Here is a 26044-nt window from a genome sequence, read left to right on the forward strand (position 1 = left end):
ATTCTCCTGCCATAACAAGTTAGAGAAATCAACTTCCTTCTTTCTGGTATTGTCTTCTATCAGCTTTCATTCCAAGAATGAAACAAAGAAGGCCTTGTTAGTTAACTATCAGGTAAAATGAATAACTGGATAATATCAAAATCTTCTGGGTTTGGGAAATAAAATCCAAGTGAGTTTCACTTAAAACAGTAACTGAGCAGAATTCAGGTTCATTATTTTAAAACAAAGTTTTAAAATGGGTTCACAGGAAGTTGCAAAGATGAAATAGAGATGTTCTGTGTACCTTGGCCCCCCCCCCCCAGCTAGCTCTAGTTGCTGAAAATTCCTGTTACTCTTTCCTCATTTCTTAATTTTGTTATTTTGAGAATATTGAATAGATGGAATTGTACAGTGTTTGACCTTTTGAGATTGTTCACAGCATAATTAATACCTTTGGGTTTTTTCCAAATTGTTTCATATAGTAGCAGTTTATTTCTTTTTATTGTTGAGTAGTAGTCCATGGTATGGATGTACTACAGTTTGGCCTTTTATCTATTTTTTTTTTTTTTTTTTTGTAGTTGTAGATGGACAGAATGCCTTTATTTTATTTGTTTATTTTTATGTGGTGCTGAGGATCGAACCCAGTGCTTCATGCATGCTAGGCAAGCACTCTTCCACTGAGCTACATCCCCAGACCCTGGCCTTTCATCTATTGAGGAACATTTTAGTTACTTATAGTTTTGGGGTTTTTACAAATAAAGATGCTATGGATAATCATATGTGTCCATATTTTTTATTGGACATTAATTTTCATTTCTCTGAGAAATGTACCCAGGAAGTATAATTGTCTTGAGTTGTAAAATACGTGCTTTACAAATTACATTTTAATAAATATGAAAAGTCTTGCTTATTTGTAGTCTATTCCTTCAGAATGTTTCTGGTTAGAATAATCTATTCTTTGCCAGATGGTTCATAATTTTATGACTTTCCTGCCCAGTAACAAAGCTAGGTATTCTAATGTAGCCCAGCTCCGTGGCTATCTGCTAGGGTAAGTTAGGGTCTTCACAACAGAGATACATGTGCCACATAAATGTAGATCTTTGGAACTCTTTTCAGTGAACAACAGATGTTTACCAGTGACTTTTTTTTTTTTTAAATCACTATTGTGTAATACAGTTGAAACTATTTAAGAGGAAATCTTTTAAGAAGAGTTATCTAAATAGCATAACCTTTTATTTTGCTGGATTTTTAAATTCACTACACATCCTTTTCCCAGTTCTCAATCATGAGGAAGTTAAATATATAGTCTAACTCCCAGCCTAGTTTATAAAAAGCCCTGTGAATTAAAATTATGCCCTTGAGAAATTAATGATTTCTTAACTCAGCTTTATTGATATTTAGAGGTGGATAATTCTTTCTTGTGGGAACCTGTCCAGTGCATTATGGAATGTTTAGCAGTATTTTTTTCCTCTGCATACTAGATGACAATTGCACCCTAACCCTCCAGTTTTTTTTTTTTAATCGTTTTCTCCCTTTTTATTGGCACATTATAATTATATATAACAGTGGGATTTGTTGTAATATATTCATACATGTAAACAATAAAACAGTATAATTTGTTCATTTTCATTCCCCAGTACATCCCCTGTTCTTCCCTCCTTGTTCCTCCCGGCTCCCCTTCTCCAACCCTGGAGTTGTGACAACTAAAACTCACCAGATTTTGCTAAATGTCCTCTGGAGGACAGATTCATTTAAGGCTGAGAATCACAACTTTAAGGAACGGGGAATGTGAATAACTGCATATAAGATGATCTGTGTCACTAAAGAAACAAATGATAACAACAAAACATTGATGATATTGTTCATAACTTTTAATACTTCTATGAGAATTTCTGTAAAAATTTCATGTTATTTAAAAAAAAAAAAAAAACCTCCCCCCCTCCCCCGCCTTCTCCTATGGATTGAACTCAGGGGCATTTTACAACTGAGCTACATCTATCCCTAGTCCTTTTTATTTCTTATTTTGAGACAAGGTGTCGCTAAGTTGCTGAGGCTGGTTTCGAATTTATGATCCTCTGCTTCAGCCTCTCAAGTAGCTGAGATTACATGCCCCACTGCACGTAGTCAAAATGTTTGTATCACTTAATGATTGTTCTTTGTTTGTATCACTTAATGAGTTGTTCTTTTTACTAACTAAAATGTATCATGGTTTTATTTTTCATTAGTTACTTAGGTAAGTAACCAGCTAAGTTTGTGCCTAGCTACTAAGTTTCTGGGATAATTGCACATTTTCTTATTCAGCTTTTGTTCTTTTGTCCTTGGTATTGTGTCCAAACATCTGACTGTGAACTATTTAAAATTCTTGATGTGGACAGACGTATAATTTAGTTATGTAGAGAATCTTTTTTTCATTTTAAATGACTGCTTAAACATATAGTAGTGTAGCTACTTGAGTTTGCTAGAATACAGGAATTTTTTTCTTGTAAACCAACTATTACTATACTTGAGCTATAAATGGCTTATTTTGAGAATAATTGGTTAAGGAACAAGTAGTAAAATATGAATAGTAAATGATAAAATATGAAAATGAAAATAATGATTGTCAACAGTTTCCTTATAGAATCAATGCTGATTCTTATAATTATTGGTAAATTGAGGAAATTTCTTTTATTTTAGGAAAATTAAGTTGATAATACCTGTTTTCGTAACGTTTTGGGAAGATAAATAATATATATAAAGCTTTTAGCTTAGTTCATGGCTCATAATAAGTGCTCATTTAATGTTAGTTATCATTTTTAACTATGTTGAAATAATTCTTAGATTAATGAAACAATTTATAGAATTTTAGTGTGTTGGTTTGCATCTACAGATATGAATAAGTGAATATGTCAGAACATTTTTAAAAAATTATATTGTTTCAAAACTCTTCACAGATTAATTAAAACAATGTCTGTAAAACCTTTTTTCTTCTTGATCTATATAATTGTAAGTCATTGAGATTGTGGTAATTCCTGTCACATCTTTGTGCCACTTGGCTTTTGGCCCATCTTCTGGTATATAAGAAGTACTCAAATTTGATTCTCAGCTTTCTCTTTTAAGAAAATTCTTTCTGACTCAGATAATCTAACTAAGTATTAACCATCTCAGTGGAATCAAGAATTTCAGTAATATAAAGTACAGTAATTTGGGGAATATTTTATGTTTTAAGATATTGTCATTATTTCTGTAGAATATCTAGAAGGGTATAAAACTCAAAATGGAAGTAAATAACATGGTAATTTTTGTTTTATGTCCTTGTAAAAAGTATATTATTAGTAATTAAGATATTAGTACGAGTCTTCATATATTATACTTTGTTAGTGCATCTTAACATCAAAATGGTTTAAGGAAAATATGAGGAATATCCCTTAAGCATATAATAACATATAATGCTATTATTCACAGAAAATGATTATTTATAATAGACTCATTTTGTAGTTTTATTTTACTCTATAGTGTACATTTTTGAAACTTACTTTGGGGTAGTCTTTTGAGATTTAGCTCTTATTTTCATTAGTGTCTCAGGAGATGATACTCACACATTACCACTATAGCATATTTCTTTATCATAAAGAAAATGTTTCCTAAACAATCAGAAGTGAAGTTATAAAATCGTAATTTTTTTATCTTTAGTGGGTAAGTCTTCAAGGAAACAATGAAAAGTACGTTTTTATAGTAGAGCAAGCCTGTTCATTTTCTCTGTGGTTTTAGGCTTGATCCTGAATGATGTTAGGATCCTCAGAAGGAGGAAAGTGACTGAGAATAAGGGAAGGGTGGTAATTGAGTTCTTTGGGATTGGAATTGCTGATGGTCCCAAAAGATAAAGCACAAGCAGCATGGTCTTTGCTGTCTAGAGCTTAAGCTAGAATTACTTTTCTCCTTTAGAGCAAAGCTTAGAATTTTATTATTTATCTTTTTGGATCTCTTCCCCCGCCCCCCCCCCCAGTTATTATGGTTTTTCTTTTAATTTTGGTTTCAATGCATAGAGCATACACTAGTTGTATTGCTACTTTCAGTTAAGGCAAGAGGTTTTCAGACAGTGTTGGAGAAGAAAGACACAGCAAAACATTCATTTCCTGAAGATAAATTCCACAAATAATCAGGTTGCCTATTATACTGTGACTTTTAGTTTCAGTACTTAATTATATATAAATTATACTTGAAATTGTAACCTCAGTTAAGCTCATTATGGTCTTAGAACTTTTTTTTCTGGATGCAATACCTTTATTTTATTTATTTATTTATATGTGGTGCTGAAGATCAAACCCAGTGCCTCACACATACTAGGCAAGCGCTCTACCACTGAGCCACAACCCCAGCCCTAGAACTTTTTTACAACAAAACTTGTTTCTGAACTACAGACCAAATATAGCTTATTTTTTAATAGAGCTAATGAAAAATAGTGGAACAGGTATATGCTTTGAAATCAGATTTGAGATTTGTCTTAATCCCATCTAGTATCTATTAGTTATATAATCTTGATCTTTGGATTTCTTGGCTGAAAACTTGAAATAAAAAGAAAAAACAACTTGGGATTGTTCTCTAGTAGTTAGTTGTTAGGGGTTTATAGGAAATGAATGTGAAAGCATGTAACTGGCAATGTAGCTGTGCATTAAATGTTAAGTTTTCTTCCTCTCTACTGTCACTGAGCTACTTAGTTCCTATTATTAAGAGTTTATTTCCTTGTTGAAAGAAGGGCCTGGAGTAACTTTTGAAAAGACTTATTTTACAATGATAAAATTAAAAGGAAAAGAAGAATTTGGAAAAAAAAGTAAAACAGAATAAGATGAATAGGAGAGCATTCCTTTGGATAAAATATTTATCTACTTAGAAAGTATTTCTGCTTACTTTGTTACTATTATGATAGGTCAGTAATACTTTTGAAGAGGTGATTTTGCTTTGCATTGTTTTTGGTTGTTTATTTAAATAATTGAATAATGAGCTTTTGGCTCTTCTAGGCAGGTTTTCCTGTAAAACTTTTCCAGGCTCTTGATTGTTTCTTTGCCTTTTATACTTTCTTCTTAAATTGTCCCCAAGACAGTCAAGGGGGGAGTATTTGTAGCTGTATCAACAGTAGACTGGCAGTGACTCAGGAGGCTGAAGCAAGAGGATTGCAAATTCAAGACCAGCCTCAGCAATTTAGTGAGGCCCTATCTCAAAATAAAAAGAACTGGGGATATGGCTCCAATGGTAAAGTGCCCCTGGGTTCAGTCCCCAATCCTAAAATTAAATTTATGAAATTTTACTGATGTATTTGCAGATGTTTGTATAATTACCTTTTCTGTCATTATTAAGTGGCTATTCAAAATAAAACAAAATAGAAATCCAGGAATTTGATTTCTTTCCCTTCGTTTGACTACTGACTTGTGTATTTCTAAAAAGGTGGTATAGGTAAATATTAGGTAGAACATGGAAAATATATACATTCAAGATATTCATATATTCTATCTATTTTGTCTTTATTTATTTATTTATTTATTGAATGACTAGAATACTGCTCTAGGGGTCAACTACCATATATTGGTTGTTTATATCCTTATTTATAGGGTTTTTTAAGTTGAGGGAGCTTTAATTCAAAGATTTGCTTTTAAGTTGATTTTATTATGTTTATTATATATATTTTGTATTATAAACACAATCTTTTTTTTTTAAAGAGAGAGGGAGAGAGGAGAGAGAGAGAGAGAGAGAATTTTTTAATATTTATTTTTTAGTTATCGGCGGACACAACATCTTTGTTTGTACGTGGTGCTGAGAATCGAACTCGGGCCGCACGCATGCCAGGCGAGCGCGCTACCACTTGAGCCACATCCCCAGCCTCCTATAAACAGAATCTTGTAATTCTCTGAAGATGTTAAAATTCTGTGCAAAAAAATTATGTGCATAATGTTTATTTTCAGGTCCAATGATGCATCAGCAGCCCCCTTCTCAGCAATACAATATGCCACAAGGAGGTGGGCAGCATTACCAAGGACAGCAGCCACCCATGGGAATGATGGGTCAAGTTAACCAAGGCAATCATATGATGGGTCAGAGACAGATTCCTCCCTATAGACCACCTCAACAGGGTAAGGTTACATTTGGAAAATTTCCTGCTTAATATTAATAACAGTAATTGAAAGGCTTTGAGTTTAGTGAACTTTTTGTCTAGACATAGTCAGGGTTTTTTGTTGTTATTCCCCGACCTCCAAAGACAGTGGATATAGTAGGTATGAAGGGTCCTACGAGTCATTAAATAAATAGGAACTTCCTGATACACAGCTTTCTCTTATCCTAAAATTTTTAAATCAAAAACTTGCTAATTTGCATTAGGAAATACTGTTTTCTCTTTTAGAAGTTTAGAATATATGGCTAGGAACAAGCCCAATTTTATCTTGATGTGCTCTAATATGAAAATGAAAAGGAAATTAATCTTCTACCAAGTTGAACCTATTTTTAAGAACTTAGTATTTGTGTTTTCTGAGTTGTTTTGTTTGATATTGCATGTGTGGTCTTAACGTTAATTTTAGTAAATGTGGTATGTAGAATTGCTGTGTTTCTATGTGTGTGTGTGTATATATATGAATAATTAAAAGTACCAGAAATGCCAAAGTGTTGGAGGGGAATCTGCATCTGAAAAATAATCTCTCATTACATCAGAATAGAAAGCCTTTGATGACAGAGAACGAATTATTTACATCTTGACTGGTTGTGGTTTTTCAGGCCCACCACAGCAGTACTCAGGCCAGGAAGACTATTATGGGGACCAATACAGTCATGGTGGACAAGGTCCTCCAGAAGGCATGAACCAGCAATATTACCCTGATGGTAATCTCTCCTAACGTTAACCTTCCCATTTTCTATCCCTGCCCGACATTAATGTAGACAGTGAAGATGAAGAAACTATCAATTTGTTTCTTCTGAATTTAGAAACACTTTAGTAATTTAAATATTAGTTTATAACCTAATTCAAAGTATATTTTGAGTAGCTATTCCATTAGTACCATCAGGAATCACATTCTGTTATTGGAATCCTTTTCGTATATAAGAGGATCCTTTCATATCTGTGATTGCTCATTTGAACTGAAGCGAATGTTATTGATTTACTTTTTTTTTAAATAACAGCTTTATCAAGATACAATTCACATACTATAAAATTCAGCTATTGGTTTACTTTTATACATTGTATAAATACATGGAGAATATAGTTCTTGAATTTCAGTTAATATTGCATACTTCTCAAAGAACAATGTTCTGTTGTGTACATTAGTGTTTGATTTGAGAAGAGTTAGGGGGACTATACTCTATCACAGGATATATAGATTTGTATAGATTTAGTAGAATAAGCAAGATAATTTAGAAACCAGATTTTTGGTTATTCAGCTTAGTGGGTTTGTTTTGTTTTGTTTTTAAAGAGGGAAGGTAGATTGTGAAAAAATGATTAGTAAAGAAGATCACATTTTAAGAAAATCTAATTAGTAATAATAAAAGTATACAAGTAGGTTTTCACTGTGCAGTTTTAAAATATTTCTTTGTTTGAAAATTCTTACAATGTAATTTTGAAGAAAAAATAATCCAAATCTGTAGAGATGATAAATTAAGATGTAGTCATATTATAAAATAATTTGTCTTATTATGAAATGATTTCCCAGAAAATTCATTCATAGTAAATTCCTTTGGCATATTTAAGTTAGTAGAGAAACTGAGAATTTTAAAGCTAAAGCGTCAGGAGCTGTTGACTAGATACTAATGTAAGCTAGCAAGAAGATATAATTTGGTGTATTTGAAAAATTGTTTCACAAAAAATGGTTTGGGAATATTCAAATGTTAGAGCACGGAGTATATTTAACTATATTCTTCTTTCTGTAATTAGATATTCTTATAAAATTTAGTTCAGATTTTAACAACTTGAAATACAATTAGGGAAACTTAAAGTGTATGAATATAAAGAAAAGTACATTGGTACTCTAAAGACATTGATTTTTACCACAGAGGCTCTAAATATACAGAAAGGGCAATCATCTATAATAGTTACATCATTAAATGTTTATTAGTGATAATGACATATATGGATTATTCTTGTTTAGAGAATGATGTATTTTTTGATCTCAGATTTTTCTTGCCATGAATTATTTAGAAAGTTGGCTTTTTTATTTTTTATTTCATATGTACACATCGTATTTAGCTTTTTCTAAAAAAAAAAAACAGTAATTTTAGTATGGACTGTAGATTTTTAAAGAGTTGAAATCTACTTTGTTAAGTTATATTGTTGAAATTAATAATTATTTTACTTGTTTAATTTTTAAATGATTTAGTTGAACTTATTTTTTTGGGTCCTAATTATTTCCTGAAATGTGAAATTTGCCTTATTATAAATATGACCTTTCTATTCAAAATAGATAGGTATATTATTTTTGTAACTATCAAAACCTTAAGGTTATTGTACTTTTTTATTACATTAGTGGATTTTTTATTTGTACAGTATCACTTTTGCATTAAAGTATATAAGTATGTCTTGATATGTGCATAAATATTCCACTTATAGCAACAATTATTTTCTTAAACAGCATTGGATATTTTTTTCCGCATGTCCAGATAGTAACATAGATGAGGCGTTGGCAAACTTTCTGCAAAGGGCCAGATAATAAATTTTTTAGTCTTTGTAGGACATATTGTCTTGGTCTCAACCACTGAATCCTTACTTTTTTTATGAAAGCAGTTTGACATAGTACTTAAATGAATGGCCATGACTATATTACAATAAAACTTTATTTACAAAAACAGGCCACTGGCTATATAAAGCCTACAGGACACAGTTTGCCTACCTTTGATATAGATAATTACATAGTGGTTTGGGAATATTCAAATGTTAGAGCACTGAGTATAATATTTATTCATTAACCATATTCTTTCTTCTATAATTAGACATTCTTGTAAAATTCAGTTCAGATTTTAGCAACTTGAAAAGTCATTTTCTACAATTAGTGAAATTTATTTAAAGGATGAAAATAGAATCTAGTTATCTTATAGGTGAAATTTATTATTTCTTAAAATTGAAGGTGTACCCTAGCATTTAACACTGTTAATTTTAAGAAGGTATATGTTTATGATACTCCAGAAATATTTTCTAAAGACTTCTAAAGTGGCAGCATTAATAAATATATTTTGCACCTGAAAACACTTTGAGATTATGTGAGAAAATGTTAAGAGTGTGAAAAAATTGTTTCAGTTTCTTTCAGGGGAAAAAAAGTTATGGAGCTCTTTTATATTTTGCATTGTTTTTAGCATATGCTGTGGAATTGGAGACCAGCAGAACAGGTGTTTGACAAAATATGATAATTGCTTCTTTTGTTCATTCTAATTTAATTCAAGTTATTTACATGTGAAAGGCCTGAATGCTTTCATTCTCTTAAAAAAAAAAGATAAAGTTTTTCCCTCCTCAATGAGGAATATCAGAGTCAAGTCTATAAGTGTAATGTTTCTAAAACTACTGCTTTTTGCTTTAAAAAAATTGCACGTTATCTCAATATGAAAACAGTCACATTTGTAAATATTTGGCTAATGCAATTGAAATTATTTTTTATGTATTTCCATTTCTTTTTCTTTTTTTCAATTTTATCTGAAAGTTTAAATATTTTTAGGGTTTTCACTCAGTGGCCATTAACGTTTCTTCCTGTCTCTTGTCGAATTGATGTAGGTCATAATGATTACGGTTATCAGCAACCGTCGTATCCTGAACAAGGCTACGATAGGCCTTATGAGGATTCCTCACAACATTACTACGAAGGAGGTATCTATATACCTTCACACACATACATATATATCCCCTTCTACAGGAATGAAAATTCTTGCATAAGACAACTTCTACCCATGCAAAGCTCTTGTAGAATACTAGTTGCTGGCTGTCTTAAAAGTTACAGGGAACCCAAAACAATCAAAATAATTTCCTTACAAATATTTAAAATGTATAACCATGACTTGCCATTTCTAACAACAATAAAAAGACTAAAACATTTAAAAATAATTTTTTCCTCAGTGGAAATTTTCTATTTGAACATAAACCCATCAATCCAATTTTTTTTTCCTCGTGTGTGTTTACATATGTATAATTTTACATATAAGTATAGTGCCTTTAGGAAACAGCTTGCTGATCTTGTGTAGCTAGTGTGTGCTCTTGTAGCTGTCTTTAATTTTGTCTTTTTTATTTTATTTAGCATAGTCATGATCTTATGACTGTGATGTTCCAGTAAATGTAATGCTCGTATGGCAGAGACGCTGAAAATGCTGCAGTTCAACCTTGCAAAATTGGCTTTAACTGCAGTTTGTTTGGCCGAAATCCTTCTGTTTGGTTTGAGTTTTTCTTTGTTTTGTTAACTTTTAAAAATCAATATGGCATTTTATTTTGTTCTTGTGTTGTTGGCTATGCATCTTAGAGGGAAAAAGTTAATTCAGCAAACTTCTCAGTGTTTTTTTTTTTCCTCTTCTCCAATTATCCTTTAGGAAATTCACAATATGGCCAACAACAGGATGCTTACCAGGGACCCCCTCCACAACAAGGATATCCACCCCAGCAGCAGCAGTACCCAGGGCAGCAGGGCTACCCAGGACAGCAGCAGGGCTATGGTAATAACTTTTAGCAAGTTTTATTCCCCCCATCCCAATGTGATGATTTCTGTTTTGAAATATGAAAGTGGAGATATTTAACATTTAGTTTTATAAGAATTAGTTTTTAAAATTCATAGGTTTAGCCTAGTCTCCTATTAGAGCATTTGTTTAAAATATTCCTCTTAGATAATAATAATAATCCAAATATCACAAACTAAAGGTAGTTCATTGACCAGAGTTAAGATGTGTAGTCATTTAAAAGACAAGAAAAAGGAATTCTCAGACCTAGTTGGTATTCATGACCAGCCAATAACTTTATGTGTTTGGAAAACTAATGATTGGTATTAGAATTAACTATATGTACATAACTTGCTTAGCAAATTTGTTTTTAAAAAAGAATAACTGCAAAAAATAACATTGAGCTTGGTATGGTGGTGCATGCCTGGAAGCCCAGCAGCTCAGTGAACTGAGGCAGGAGGATTGTGAATTCATCATCAGCATCAATAACTTAGTGAGGCCCTGTATCAAAATAGAATAGAAAAAAGTGGGGCTGGGAATGTTTCTTAAGTGGTTAAGTTCCTCTATATTAAATTTCTGGTTCCAAAAATAAATGTATAAGTAACACTGAATGATGGGGACCTGCTATCTCAGTCTTAAATTTTAGGCTACTATAGTCATTTTAGAAAATAAGGTTTAATAACATAGAAGTAGCTGCTTTTTAATACTAATACCACCTCTTGCTAAGTTGGTATCTTTTTCACATCAGTCATAACTTACTGTTTATAGTATTTTTTTTTTTTTTAAGAGGAGAGGGGGAGAGAGAATTTATTTATTTATTTTTTGGCAGACACAACATCTTTGTTTGTACATGATACTGAGGATTGAACCCGGGCTGCACGCATGCCAGGCAAGCGTGCTACCGCTTGAGCCACATCCCCAGCCCCTGTTTATAGTAATTGATTTAAGCCCTGCTATTCCAATTGGCACCTTCGGCTACATATGATAGAAAATCTAAAAATCCAAGGTCAGGATGAAATTCTCTTGCCCTTTCAACATAAACATTAGAACTGATATTGGGAATCAGGTATATTCCTAAAGAAGAGAAGTTCTGGTTCCTTGATTCTAGACCTGTCTTTAGAATTATTCCATGCATTTATTATTTTTATTTAACGAAGAAGTTTGGCATGATGCCTTGAACCTGTAATTTCAGTGACTCAGGAGGCTGAAGCAGGAGGATTACAAATTCAATACCAGCCTTAGCAACTTAGTGAGAACCGTGTCTCAAAATAAAAAATAAAAAGGGGTGGGATTGTAGCTCAGTAGTAAAGAGGACCTGGGTTCAATCCCTAGTACAAAACAAACAAAATGACAACAAATAAACAAAGGAACTTGCTTACCCCTCCCCTTCATGACTATTTAGTGTTTGTATTTGCATAAGAACAAATGTGATGTGACTTAATCAGGCAAATTCATTGACTTAGGAGAAACATAATCCTCATTCGGAAGAGAGGGTTAAAGAAATGTTAATTGATTTAATAGAAAGTTTAGAGTTTTAATAAATGAGATATAGTAAATAGATGATTGGATTTATTTAAAATTGGAAATTTATTGTTTTCTTTTGACACTTTCTTCTGTAGTGATTGTTTTTATGCCTGGTTTTGAATGACTGGCAGAAAACATTGAAGTGTCAAAGCTTTTAGCTTATGCTTTATAAAGCATTCTTTATAGTAGATAAGAGAATTTCTAAAATACACAGATTTGTTTAGCACACCAAATCAATTCCTTGTTATCTCTGGAACTTGAAATCATTTTTGTGGGTTAAGTGTGAAAGGTGATTGATTCTCAGAGTAACCTTTTTTAAAAAAAATTATAGCATTAAAATTATGCATAGTATTTGGGTTCATTTTGACAAGATAAGACATGCAAGGACTTTTATTTTATTCTCCATTCTTCTCCCTTCCCCTTTTCTTTTCCATTCTCCTATTTTCTCTCTCCTTTGTTGAACTTCCTTTCACTACTTATTTATTTTTGATTGGCATTTTCTACATATATACACAGGTAAAATTCTTTTTGGTACATTTATATATGTATATAACAAGCTATTATTAAACTCCTTCCATATTTCTACCCCTTTTCCTTCTTTCCTCCCTCCCTCCTGTTCTCCTTCTGTTCTACTGATTACCATATATCTTTCTGATGTCCAATCTCGTTCTCTGCCACCTTCCTTCCCTTATTTTGCTCTAGCTTTAATACATGAGGAAATAGTCTGCTCTTGATTTTCTGAATCTCAACTTATTTTACTTAGCTTGATTTCCTTCATTTCCATTTATTTACCAGCAAATGGCATTATTTCATTCTTCTTTATGGCTGAGTAGAACTCCATTTTTCAGAGTAACTTTTGAATCATGTTTTTTCATATTCAACCTGTGACTTTTCAGATTTTTAGTTTCTGTTTTAAAATACTGTCATAATAAGTTTACTGATATAGAATATAGCCATAGGATTCCTTTGGTGATGGCATATGTTAATCTGGAGTTATAAATATCATCAATGCTCGGTCTATATTTTGAAATTATTTCATAATTTTTCTTTGAATCTACATTTTTTTCTTTTGTTTTTTTCTTGCTTGCAGTTAACTTTCCAGTTACAAATTATAAATTTTCAGTGTGTAAATTAATTTTATTATTATACTTTATAATTCCTTGAGTATTTCTTCCCTTTTATTTTATACATTTACTAATATCTAGGACATGACACAAAATAGTTTTTATTGAAGCAGCATTAGAGTATTTTCACTCTTACAACCACTGAAATTTATTTCACAAAGCATTTTGGAAAATCTTGGTACCAAACTTTCCTTTGTAGTTTAGATATGAAAATATAGTAACATCTAATTTAAAACCCTTCTCAAATTCTAGAAACTTACTATATTTTTGCCTAGACCTGTGTTTGTGAATTATTTTATAGGTCCTTCACAGGGTGGTCCAGGTCCTCAGTATCCTAACTATCCACAAGGACAAGGTCAGCAGTATGGGGGTTATAGACCAACACAACCTGGACCACCCCAGCCACCCCAGCAGAGGCCTTATGGATATGACCAGGTAAGTTATTGGGCCAGCTATGGAACTTTCACCTTGTTAGTTCATTGTTGATTAAGTATTTTTCACTTGAAAGTTCATATTTTCTTCTTTTGTTTCTGGGACATTTGTAAGTAAAAAATAAGTATGTTACTTTTAAGTCTCTTTCATAGAAAGCTTGTATAGTTGATCATAGTCATTCTGACATGTAAAACACATCTTGAAATATGGCAATGGTATATTCTCATTCTCTCTCTCTCTTTATTTTATCCTTAGGCACACTTATTTCTTCCTCATGTTTATTGGTGAAAGCTTTGCCTTGACTTGGTGAGATTTTAAATCCACCTATGTTGTTGCTTTTATTAGCTCCCCTCTTATTTCTCGTGCTTCTAGAAGTTGTATGGTTTTAGATTTTACCTTTAAGTCTATGATCCAATTTTGAGTTAATTTATTGATACCTTACAGAATATGAATTGAAGATTGGTGTGTTTTCTTTTCTACATAGCTAATGATCTCAGCTATAACTCTACTGAGTTATCTTTTTACTTTTGCTGAAAATCAGTTATCCATAAACATGTCTATTTCTGTTTTATTGATCTATTTTCATTTCAGTACCATACTGTCTTTATTGTTACAGTTTTATAATAGTCTTGAAATCAGATAGTGCTAGTTTTCCAATTTCATTCCTTTTTCAAAATTGTTTCATCACTGTAGATTCTTTGTATGTCCATATAAATTTTAAAATTAATTTGTTAATTTCTACACAGAGCCTATTTGCATTTTGATTGGAATGTTCTTGAGTCTGTAGATAATTTGGGGAAGATTGTAATGATACCAGTGAGTGCTTCAACATACGAAAACGACATGTTCCTTAAAAAAATATCTTTTCAATAGAACTACTGTTTTCAGTGTATAGATCTTAACATAGCATTTGGCAGAATTATCCCATAATTCTGCTGTTGTAAATTTTTTAAAACTTTCAATTTCCAGTTGGTTGCTAGTATATATAAACATAATTTATTTTTGTATATTGATATTTTATCAGAACTATAACCTTATTATGATATTTTATCAGAACTGTAACCTTATTAGTATCATTTGTTATATCTAGTAGTTTTTTTTGTAGATTACATCACATTTTATATATAGAAATATTGTCTTCTTTTTTTCCAAACAGAATGTTTCCCCCTCCTATCCCTCCCATCTTCCCTGCCTCAACTACAGTTTTAAGTAAAAATATTTAGAGTGGACATTTTTTGTCTTGTTTCTGATCTCAGGTGGGAGGTGATCAGTTCTTCATTCTTATGTAATGCTTTGTTTTTTGGTAGATATCTTTTATCAGGTGTGGTATTCCTAGTTTGCTGAGAATTTTGGGGGATTGTGATTTTCTTTTTTTAATTTGTTAATATATTGAATAACATTGTTTTATCTTCAAATTTTAAATCAACTTTCCTATTTGAGATATACTCTTATTTGGTCATTGTCCTTATTTGGTGTTATCCTTTCACATATTGAATTTGATTAGCTAAAATTTTGTTTAAAATTTTTCCATCTATTTTCATGAGGAATATTGTATTCAAGTTTTCTTTCCTTATAATGTTTTTGGTTTTGTTATCAAGATCAAGTATTAGTCTATAATAGAGTGATTTGGGATGAATTCTCCTTCTACATTTTTCTTGCAGAATTAGCAGAAAATTGATAATATTCTTTTTATTAATTATAGGAGTGTTTAGGTTTTCTATTTCCTTGGGGAACTTTTTTTCTAGAAATTTGTTCATTTATATGTGCTGTTGAATAATTTCTTTGTTAATCCTTTTTAAAGATTTTTTTTTAGTTGTAGGTGGACACAATACCTTTATTATTTATTTATGTATATGTGGTGCTGAGGATTGAACCCAGTGCTTCACGCTTTAGGTGTGTGTTCTACCACTGAACCACAACCCCAGTCCCTTTATTAATCCTCTTACTAGCTCTAGAATCTATAGTGATAGTACATCTCTCATTTCTGATACTGGTAATTTTTATCTTTCTTTTTTTACCTTGCTTATCTGGCTGGGTTTTATCTACTTCATTGATTTTTGAGTTAGCTGTTGGTTTATTTTATTTTGCCCATTTACTCTTCTGTTTTCTGTTTCTTTCTACCAGATCTTTATTATTACTTCTGCTTACTAAAGTTTCATTTGCTTTTATTTTTCTACTTTCTTAAGAAGGGAGCTGCAGCTTCATTGATTTAGGACCTTTCTAATCTAAGTGTTTGATTCCATATAAGTGCTCTGAAGCTGCATTACACAGTTTTTATGTGATCTGTTCTCATTTTCAGTAAGTTTGAACTACATTCTGATTTACTTTTGATTTCTTTTTTGACCCGAGTTATTTAGAAGTTTATGACTTAATTTTTAAATATTTAGAGATTTTCCAGATTTTTTTAAGTTATTGATTTCTAATTTAATTTTGTAATTATAATAGAACATAGTTGCCATGTCTTGAATTATTTTTTGTTTATTTAGATCTATTTTATGGCCCAGAATTTGGTCTGTGAGGGTATTCTATAAATGTCAATTAGATCAGGTTGGTTGATAATATTGTTTCGTTACTGGGGATTAAACCCAGGGACACTGTATCAACTGAGCAGTATCCCCAGTCCCTATCCCCATTTTTTTCTTTTCTTTTCTTTTCTTTTTTTTTTTTTTTTGAGACAGGGTCTCCCTAGATTGCCCACAGTGGGCTCAAATTTGTAATCTTCTTGTTTCATTGTCCTATACCTGGGATTGGAGGCATGCACCACAACACCTGTCTGTAGTAAGTCTATGTATTAGGTGATTTTTTTTTTACACATTGAGAAAGGAATATTAAATATTTGTCTACAGCAATACATTTTTCTATTTCTCCTTTAGCGTTGTCCAGTTTTGCTTCATGTATTTTGGCTCTACATTTTTTTTTTTAAAGAGAGAGAGATAATTTTTTAATATTTATTTTTCAGTTTTTAGGTGGACACAATGTCTTTATTTATTTTAAAGAGAGAGAGAGAATTTTTCATTTAATATTTATTTTTAAGTTTTCGGTGGACACAACATCTTTATTTTATTTTATGTGGTGGTGAGGATCAAATCCAGCGTCTCGCGCATGCCAGGCGAACGCGTTACCACGTTAGCCACATCCCCAGTCCTTGGCACTACATTTTTTTTTTAATTGGTTGTTCAAAACCTTACAAAGCTCTTCACATATCATATTTCATATATTAGCATACATTAGCTACAAGTGAGTTATGAACTCCCATTTTTACCCCAAATACAGATTGCAGAATCACATCGGTTACACATCCACATTTTTATAAAATGCCATACTAGTAACTGTTGTATTCTGCTACCTTTCCTATTCTCTACTATCCCCTCTCCCCTCTCCTCCCATCTTCTCTCTCTACTCCATCTACTGTAATTCATTTCTCACCTTGTTTATTTTCCCATTCCCCTCACAACCTCTTATATGTAATTTAGTGTAATAATGAGGGTCTCCCTCCATTTCCATGCAATTCCCCTTTTCTCTCCCTTTCCCTCCCACCTCATGTCTCTGTTTAATGTTAATCTTTTCTTCCTGCTCTTCCTCCCTGCTCTATTCTTAGTTGCTCTCATTATATCAAAGAAGACATTTGGTATTTGTTTTTTAGGGATTGGCTAGCTTCACTAAGCATAATCTGCTCTAGTGCCATCCATTTCCCTGCAAAATCCATGATTTTGTCATTTTTTAGTGCTGCATAATACTCCATGGTGTATAGATGCCACATATTTTTAATCCATTCATCCATTGAAGGGCATCTGGGTTGGTTCCACAGTCCGAGAAGGGTAATAGCTGGGTCAAATGGTGGTTCCATTCCTAGCTTTCCCAGGAATCTCCATACTGCTTTCCAAATTGGCCAAGCCAATTTGCAGTCCCACCAGCAATGTACAAGAGTACCCTTTTCCCCACATCCTCGCCAGCACTTCTTGTTTTTTGACTTCATAATGGCTGCCAATCTTACTGGAGTGAGATGGTATCTTAGGGTGGTTTTGATTTGCATTTCTCTGACTGCTAGAGATGATGAGCATTTTTTCATGTACTTGTTGATTGATTGTATGTCCTCCTCTGAGAAGTTTCTGTTCAGGTCCTTGGCCCATTTGTTGATTGGGTTATTTGTTATCTTATTGTCTAATTTTTTGAGTTCTTTGTATATTCTGGATATTAGGGCTCTATCTGAAGTGTGAGGAGTAAAAATTTGTTCCCATGATGTAGGCTCCCTATTTACCTCTCTTATTGTTTCTCTTGCTGTGAAAAAACTTTTTAGTTTAAGGAAGTCCCATTTGTTGATTCTTGCTATTAACTCTTGTGCTATGGGTGTCCTATTAAGGAATTTGGAGCCCGACCCCACTATATGTAGATCGGAGCCAACTTTTTCTTCTATCAGACGCAGAGTCTCTGATTTGATATCAAGGTCCTTGATCCATTTTGAGTTAACTTTTGTGCATGGTGAGAGGAGGGGGCTCAGTTTCATTTTGTTGCATATGGATTTCTAGTTTTCCCAACACCATTTGTTGAAGATACTATCCTTCCTCCATTGCATGCTTTTAGCCCCTTTATCAAATATAAGATAGTTGTAACTTTGTGGATTAGTTTCTGTGTCCTCTATTCTGTACCATTGGTCCACCCGCCTGTTTTGGTACCAGTACCATGCTGTTTTTGTTACTATTGCTCTGTAATATAGTTTGAAATCTGGTATCGCTATACCGCCTGATTCACACTTCCTGCTTAGAATTGCTTTTGCTATTCTGGGTCTTTTATTTTTCCATATGAATTTCATGATTGCTTTATCTATTTCTACAAGCAATGCCTTTGGGATTTGGCTCTACATTTTTAAGGCACATAAATCTTTAGAAGTTTTAGTTTTCCTGATGAATTTATTTAACATTATTGGTATGGCTAGGTGTATCCTCTTTATTATTTTTTCCCTTATATGTCACATCTGATTTTTGTTCTCTTTTTCTTATTTTGAATTTTTCTTTTTTTTAAAGAATAAGCTTTATTTAAATATATTCACATAACATACAGTTCACCATTTTAAAGTGTACTATTGCCAGGCGTGTGGTATATGCCTGTAATCCCAGCGGCCCCAGAGATTGAGGCAGGAGGGTCTCGAGTTCAAAGCCAGCCTCAGCAACAGAGAGGCACTAAGCAACTCAGTGAGACCCTGTCTCTAACTAAAATACAAAATAGGGCTGGGGATGTGGCTCAGTGGTCAAGTGCCCTGAGTTCAATTCATAGTACCCCCGGCCCCAAGTGTTATTCAGTGTTTTATAGTATATCCACAAAGTTCTACAGCCATCACCACTATTTTCAGTTTAGACATTTCACCACCTAAGAAAGAAACTATACTCATTAATAGTCACTCATTTCTCCCTAAATACTCACCCTCAGGCAATAGCTAGTTTGCTTTCTTTCTCTTTGAATTTGCTTATTCTGTACCTTTAAGAAAAAAGGAATCATATACTAGGTGGTATTTTATGACTAGCATTTTGTTTTCTTTCATTTAGCATAATGTTTTCAGTGTTTGTCCATGTAGTCATTTCAAGTGAAAATAAACCACTTTATGTATTATGGTATAAGAGCCTTAGAATGGCTTACTTTTATTTCTTTTTTTCCTCAACCTTCATGTTAGTGTTATAAATTTTACTTATACAAATAGTATAAACCCTACAGTATATGGGATTTATTTTTTTAAAATAATCCTTTAAAGTTATTTAAAGAATAAAGAAAAAAAATATTATACCTACATCTTAACCTACATAGTTCCTGTTTCTTGTACTCTTCATTCCCATCTGTACATACATATGTACCTGGTATCATTTTATTTTGCCTGAAGAACTCCTTTACCATTTCATGAAATAGACATCATCTGGTGATAAATTCTTGCAGCTTTTGTACAGTTAAAAAAATATTTTTTTATCTTCGTTTTTGAAAGATATCAACTACAGGTTGATTCCCAAGTATTTTATTTTTTTGAGGATATTGTGAATGGAGTGGTTTTCCTCATTTCCATTTCAGAAGTTTTGTTGCTGATATACAGGAATACCTTTGATTTATGTGTGTTGATTTTATAACCTGCTACTTTGCTGAATTCATTTATTAGTTCTAGTAGTTTTTTTGTAGACTCTTTTGGGTCTTCTAGGTATAAAATCATGTCATCCGCAAATAATGATAATTTAAGTTCTTCTTTTCCAATTTTTATGCCTTTAATTTCTTTTGTCTGTCTAATTGCTCTGGCCAGTGTTTCGAGAACTATATTGAAACTATATTGAAACTATATTGAAAGATATCAACTACAGGTATAGAATCTTAGGTTGACAGATTTTTTTCTTTTTCTTCACAATACCTTTAATTCATTTATTTGTTTGTTTGTTTATTTTTATGTGGTTCTGAGGATTGAACCCAGGACTTTGCATGTGCTAGGCTAGCGCTCTACTACTGAGCCACAACCCCAGCTCCTAACTTTTTTCTTTTCATACTTTAAAAATGTTTCTCTACTGTCATCTTCTTTACTTTGTTTCCAAGGAGACATTTGCTATTATTCTTTGTCTTAGTGTGTCTTTTTTTCCCCAGCTGCTTTATAAGGTTTTTCCCTTTATCAAATTGTTTGACTGTAAAGTTTTCTCTTCTGCACATTGTAATTAGAGAATTCTTTGTATAGATTTCTTCATGTTTATAATGCTTATGATTTGTTGAGTTTCTTGGATGTGTAGCTTTTGAATTTTTATCAAAGAAGAAAAATTTTTGGTGAAATATTTTTTCTGTCTCTTCCCTACACTCCTTTCTCTCTTCTGTAACTCCATATATGTATATATTCTTTTTGTTGTTGTTGTTTTCCCTTGGTGCTGGAGTTTGAACCCAGGGCCTTGTGCATTCAAGGCAAGCACTCTATCAACTGAGCTATGTCCCTACCCCTCCATATATGTATATATGGCTGTCTGAAGTTGTCCAAAGCTCACTAATCCTCTTTTTTTAATTAAAAAAAATTTTTTTTAGTTGTAGAAGGACAGAATGCCTTTATTTTATTTATTTATTTTTTATGTGGTGCTGAGGATCAAACCTAGTGCCTCACACGTTACAAGCATTCTGCAGGTGAGCTACAGCCCTCACCCTAATCCTCTGTTTTTAAATCTGTATTTCTTTCCATTTTATTTTGGGTTTTGTTATATCTTGAAATTATCTAATCGTTTTTTTATTGTCTATTTTGTTTTTAATTTTCCCCAAGATTTTTTTTTTAAATCTTGGTCATAATAATCTGCACCTCTAGAAGTTTTTATTGGTCCTTTTTAAGTCTTTTTATGTGTCCTTAAAATTTTTGAACATATTAAAGAAAAATTTATGCTTTCTGTTAATTCTTGTCATTTCTGGTCAGTTTTGATGATTGATTTTGTTTCCTCTTTTTTGTGGGGTATATTTTCTTCCTTTATAATGTATGATAATCTTTGGCTTCTAGACATTATGACTGTTACTTTGTTGGGGGATAGATATATTTGTATTGCTAGAGATATTCTTGACCTTTGTTTGAGATTTGGTTTAAGAAATTAAAAGTGCTTTGGTCTTTTCAGATTTCCTTTTAAAATTTTTTTAGGCAGGACCAGTGCAGTATAATCTTAATTTAAATGTTCCCAACTCTAAAGGTAAAAGCCATTTAAGTACTCTACCAGTGACCTTCGAAACATAAGGCTTTTTCACTTTATCTGGCAAAAGGGAATAAGCACCATTTCTGTTCCTATGTGATATTGGGGTTTTTTTCTTTATTTTTATTTTTTTGGGTAATGGGTATTGAATTCAGGGGTACTTGACCACTGAGCCACATGCCCAGCTTTTTTTGTATTTTATTTAGAGATGAGGTCTCACTGAATTGCTTAGCGCCTCACTTTTGCTGAGACTGGCTTTGAACTCGAGATCCTCCTGCTTCAGCCTCCCCAGCCACTGGAATTACAGGCATGTGCCACCAGCCAGATATTGTTTCTTATAATCCTCTTGTATGTTTCTTCCCTCAACCCTGCGTATTTTTCTCACTCATTGGTGTATCAGTACTCTGTTGCATACTTAAGGATTCTGTCCACAGGTCTTTATGTGCAGATCTTTCTCCTCTTGTCCTATTAACTCTAGTTACCTGTTTTTCCTCCAGACTCTAAGCTTTATCTCCTTAATTCAGAGCATCTGGCAGGCTCAGCCTGTTTCCCTCCATCCACTACAGCCTGGAAATTCTCGAGGCAGTATGCTCATCTCATTTGTTTTCTACGTCTCAGGATTCTTGTTCTTTGTTGCCTCTGTCCAGTATTCTGAATACAGTTGTTTCTCTCATATATATATATATATATATATATATATATATATATATATATATATAATTTTTTTATTGTTTTAGGTTAGAGAATAAATCCATCTTTTTAAAAAAATATTTATTTTTTAGTTGTAGTTGGACACAATACCTTAACTTTATTTATTTCATTTATTTTTATGTGGTGCTGAGGTTCAAACCCAAGGCCTCACACGTGCTAGGCAAGCGCTCTACCACTGAACTACAACTCCAGCCCAATAAATCCATCTTGGCCAGAAAAAAATGCTTTAATTTTTAAGCATAACATTTGTCTCCATTTGATGGATTCTTTAGTTATTGTTTATTGTCACATTTTACTTCCCTTGATGTAAATTCTTTAAAGACATCACTTTTTGTATATTGTTGGGTCTTCATTACCTAGTAGACAGAACATAGTCAAAAATATTAATGAATAAAGTATAAATAGATGCATAAGTCCATTACTTTTTAGATTGAATGGCAACCACAAGAATAGAGAAAAGAGCCCTCAAAAAATTATTATGAAGAATTATTGTGAAGACTTTTAAGTGATTAGATAAGTTGAATGAAAGAAATTAAAGATGATTGCTTATTCAGTTTTCTAGCATTGGAGCTTTTCTCATTCATTGCCTCTCACTAGACAATCTCTTTTTTTCATATTTAGTTTTAATTTACTATGCAATTAACTCCTAAATTTCTACTTCTAGTCTGAATTGTTCTTTTCAAAATCAGATGCCTACTGAACATCCCCACTTAGGTGTATCATATGTCTATTAATTCAGTATAACCGAAACAAACTCAATAGTTTTTCTCCACCCAAACTTATTTCTTTTTTCAGTGTTCTTTTCAAAGAGAGGGGTACTGTCACCAAGCTGGAATGCCAAGTATTATATTTAACATTTAAGTTTCCCTTCCCTCTCCCCTGATAAATGACCAAAATTTTTTTTGGTTCTCTTGAACAGTTCTTTCTTTCTTTTTTTTTTTAATAAATACGTATTTTTTTAGTTGTTGATGGACTTTTATTTTATTCATTTATTTATAAGTAGTGCTGAGAATTGAACCCAGTGCCTCACACATGCCAGGCAAGTGCTCTACCACTGAGTCACAACCCCAGCCCCTCCTGAAAATTCTTGAATCTATCCACTTACAATCTTCTGCTTTGTCCTGGTTGAGATCATTATCATCTTACCTTTTCATTCATCATGGCAAGATTTTCCATATTGTCTTCTTGTTTTCTTTTTCATTACTTCTTGACATTCTTGAAAAAAAACTACCAAAGCAAGTGAAACTGAGGCTTGAAGTGTTGGGTTGATTTACTCAAGATAACAAAGCTAAGAAGTGATGAGGGTGAATGACAAATTCTGAGTGAAAAGAGCCTGTGCTCAATTTATTATACTGTGGTCCTCCTACGCCTGGGTTTTGCTTTCTTCAGTTTCAGTTATCTGCTGTTAGCCAAAATCTTAAATATTATGTCTTAACTTTTTCGAGAGAGACCACATTCACATAACATTTATTACAGTATATGTATTTGTTATTAATCTCTTGCTCTGTATACTAACAAATTAAACTTTACCATAGGTAAGTCTGTATAAGAAGAAAACAGTATATGTAGGGTTTGTTACTATCTGTGTTTTTAGGCATCCACTGAGGGTCCTGGAATGTATCCTTTTTGCACAAGGTGGGGAACTATTCTACCACTTTGCCACCAATGATATTAGTGAGAAATTGAGTAGTTTGCAAAATATTTTCATGAGTTTTTTTGGGTTGCATAACTTTTGAATTAGGATTATAATCACCCTTAACTTGTCAGATGAAAAAAATTGAGACTCAAGGAAAGTTAGGTAACTTCTTGTTCAAGGTCCAAGAAAGCCATTAAGTGGTGAAGGTTATTACTAGAAATTGGCTTCTGGCTCTAAAACCCGTATTTATAACCCATTATTCTGCCCTCAAGTTTGCTACTGGTGTCAGATACAGTTATACATTTTTAGGCTTGATTGTGATTTGGTTTGGCACTAGCAATATGGTTGAGTGTGGTCAAGTTATTTAAACTTTGAGTACCTCAATTTTTTCATCTATAATATGGAGATAATATTTACTGTAGAGGTTTATGTAGACACAAAGGACTTACTACATGTCTGACACATGGTAAGGTCTTAGATATTCGGGTGCCATAAGGGTTAATTTGTTAGTATTAACTAGACTTGTTTCTTCATTACCTCAGCTCTGTTTTACAAAATAATTGTTAGCTTGTACTGCTCATTATTGTATTCTTTCTTTTCTTCCAACTTCTCTCAGCATGATATACCCCTGACTTTGTGTTAGCTATTCCTTCTATTAGAATTATTCCCTCTTCTCTGCTTTCTAAATCTTAGTGTTTTCTTAAGGTTCCCACGTTCTCTGAAATATTTTTCTAATTATTTTAGTCTATGCTAATCTTTTCCTATCTGAACTTTTATTGAATTAATCTTCTGTTGTATAATTATACTTTAATTATTCATTTCTAAGTCTTCCTTCTCTTTTTAAGTTTATTATGGTGATGAACAATGTGTTCTGTAAATGTTTATAATTACTTAGATATAATTTATTTGGCATACATTATTGAAGATGTCTTATGTGTGAGGCTTGCCTGAATACTTGGGGCATAAAGATGGATAAAATAGGCTCCATGTCCTCAAGTAGCTCATACTGTAGTAGATAAATTATAGCTTATATTTCTGTGGCATAGTAGTTTTTAGCTTCTCTTCTGCTTTCATATCATTCATATGGGCAATGCACTTTTATCATTAACATCTCATTTCACACATTCACTAAGAAAGCATTTTCCTCCAGCATTGAGTCTCACTGATTTTCCTCTTTGAGACAGGGATTTCATTCTGTTACGCAGAGGATCACTGGGCTCACGTGATCCTCTTGAATCAGCCATCCAAGTAACTGGGAATACAGGAATGGGTCACCTCATCCTGCTGATTCATAATTCTAAAAGCCCTTTCTCATGTTCTTTCGTTTTTATGTATTATAGCAGATAAATCAGGTAGGAATTAATATAGCTACTAACACAAAGGAAATTATGATCTAGAGAGGTAGATGATGATATCTCCTCTCAATGAGTAAATAAACAATTTCAGAGTTTTTAAAGATTCAAATAGAAAGTTAGTAACTTTTATTTTAAGAGAACTTTTCAGCTTTAATATTTAGATACTATAACAATGGATTAATAAGCTACAGTATCCTCAGAATTGACCTTTTTCTTTAATTCTTTTTTTTTTTTTTTTTTTAGTTATTGGTGGAGACAGTACTTTTATTTTATTTATTTATCTTTTTACATGGTACTGAGGATCAAACCCAGGGCCTCACATGTGCTAGGCAAGCTCTCCACCACTGAGCTATGACCCCAACCCCTTAACCTTTGTTTTTTTATTTTAAACTTTTTAATACAGGAATCTTAAATTAAAAATAAGTAATATAATAAATACCCACATATATAACTATTATACAACTTCAGCAGTTATCAACATAATGTTGCTAATGCTGTTCTTACTCCCTAAATTATTTTTTTTCTTTTAAAAGTAAAGCAAATCCTAGATATAATTTTAACTCTAAGCAATTCAATATGAGCATTGACTTTAAATTTGGCTGAATATAGCTTTGTAGAATACATTACCATGAAATACTTTAATAGTATTTAGAGTAAGTAGTCCATTTTATACATGGTGACGACTAACAGCTAACAGTTATCAAGTATTTATCTACTTCTGTGGGAATATGAATTTTCAGGGTACTGTTATGGTATTGAAGTATTTTATCACTAGAATATTTTCTTGAGTCACGTCCATGTGACTTGTAGGAAGAAGTTTAGCCATGTGAAACAATGTAAACTTCCAGTGAGTACTGTTTTTAGAAAATAGGTGCTTTTATGAACGTCTATTTTAAGCACATATAAGAAATTTTTAATAAAATATGTATTTTCTAGTTTGTCCTATTGTTTTTAGAGGAAAAGATATTCCTTCTC

The 26044-nt window shown here is 32.4% G+C and overlaps 1 protein-coding gene across 3 annotated transcripts in view; it reads left to right on the forward strand.

Annotated features, from left to right (window-relative positions):
- Positions 1-26044, forward strand: part of Ss18 (SS18 subunit of BAF chromatin remodeling complex) — a 78160-nt gene that overhangs the window by 49296 nt on the left and 2820 nt on the right. The window contains exons 6-10 of one of the 3 annotated variants that reach the window (XM_076836716.2): positions 5916-6083; positions 6718-6822; positions 9692-9784; positions 10495-10617; positions 13567-13700. In XM_076836716.2, the coding sequence (XP_076692831.1) occupies positions 5916-6083; positions 6718-6822; positions 9692-9784; positions 10495-10617; positions 13567-13700 (623 nt within the window). Of the gene's footprint in view, positions 1-5915; positions 6084-6717; positions 6823-9691; positions 10618-13566; positions 13701-26044 lie in introns of those variants that run through there. The other 2 variants (XM_076836717.2, XM_076836714.2) reach the window with 2 other exon arrangements.

This window comes from Callospermophilus lateralis, chromosome 17 (genome assembly GCF_048772815.1).
Source record: "Callospermophilus lateralis isolate mCalLat2 chromosome 17, mCalLat2.hap1, whole genome shotgun sequence".
Classification (NCBI taxonomy): domain Eukaryota; kingdom Metazoa; phylum Chordata; class Mammalia; order Rodentia; family Sciuridae; genus Callospermophilus; species Callospermophilus lateralis.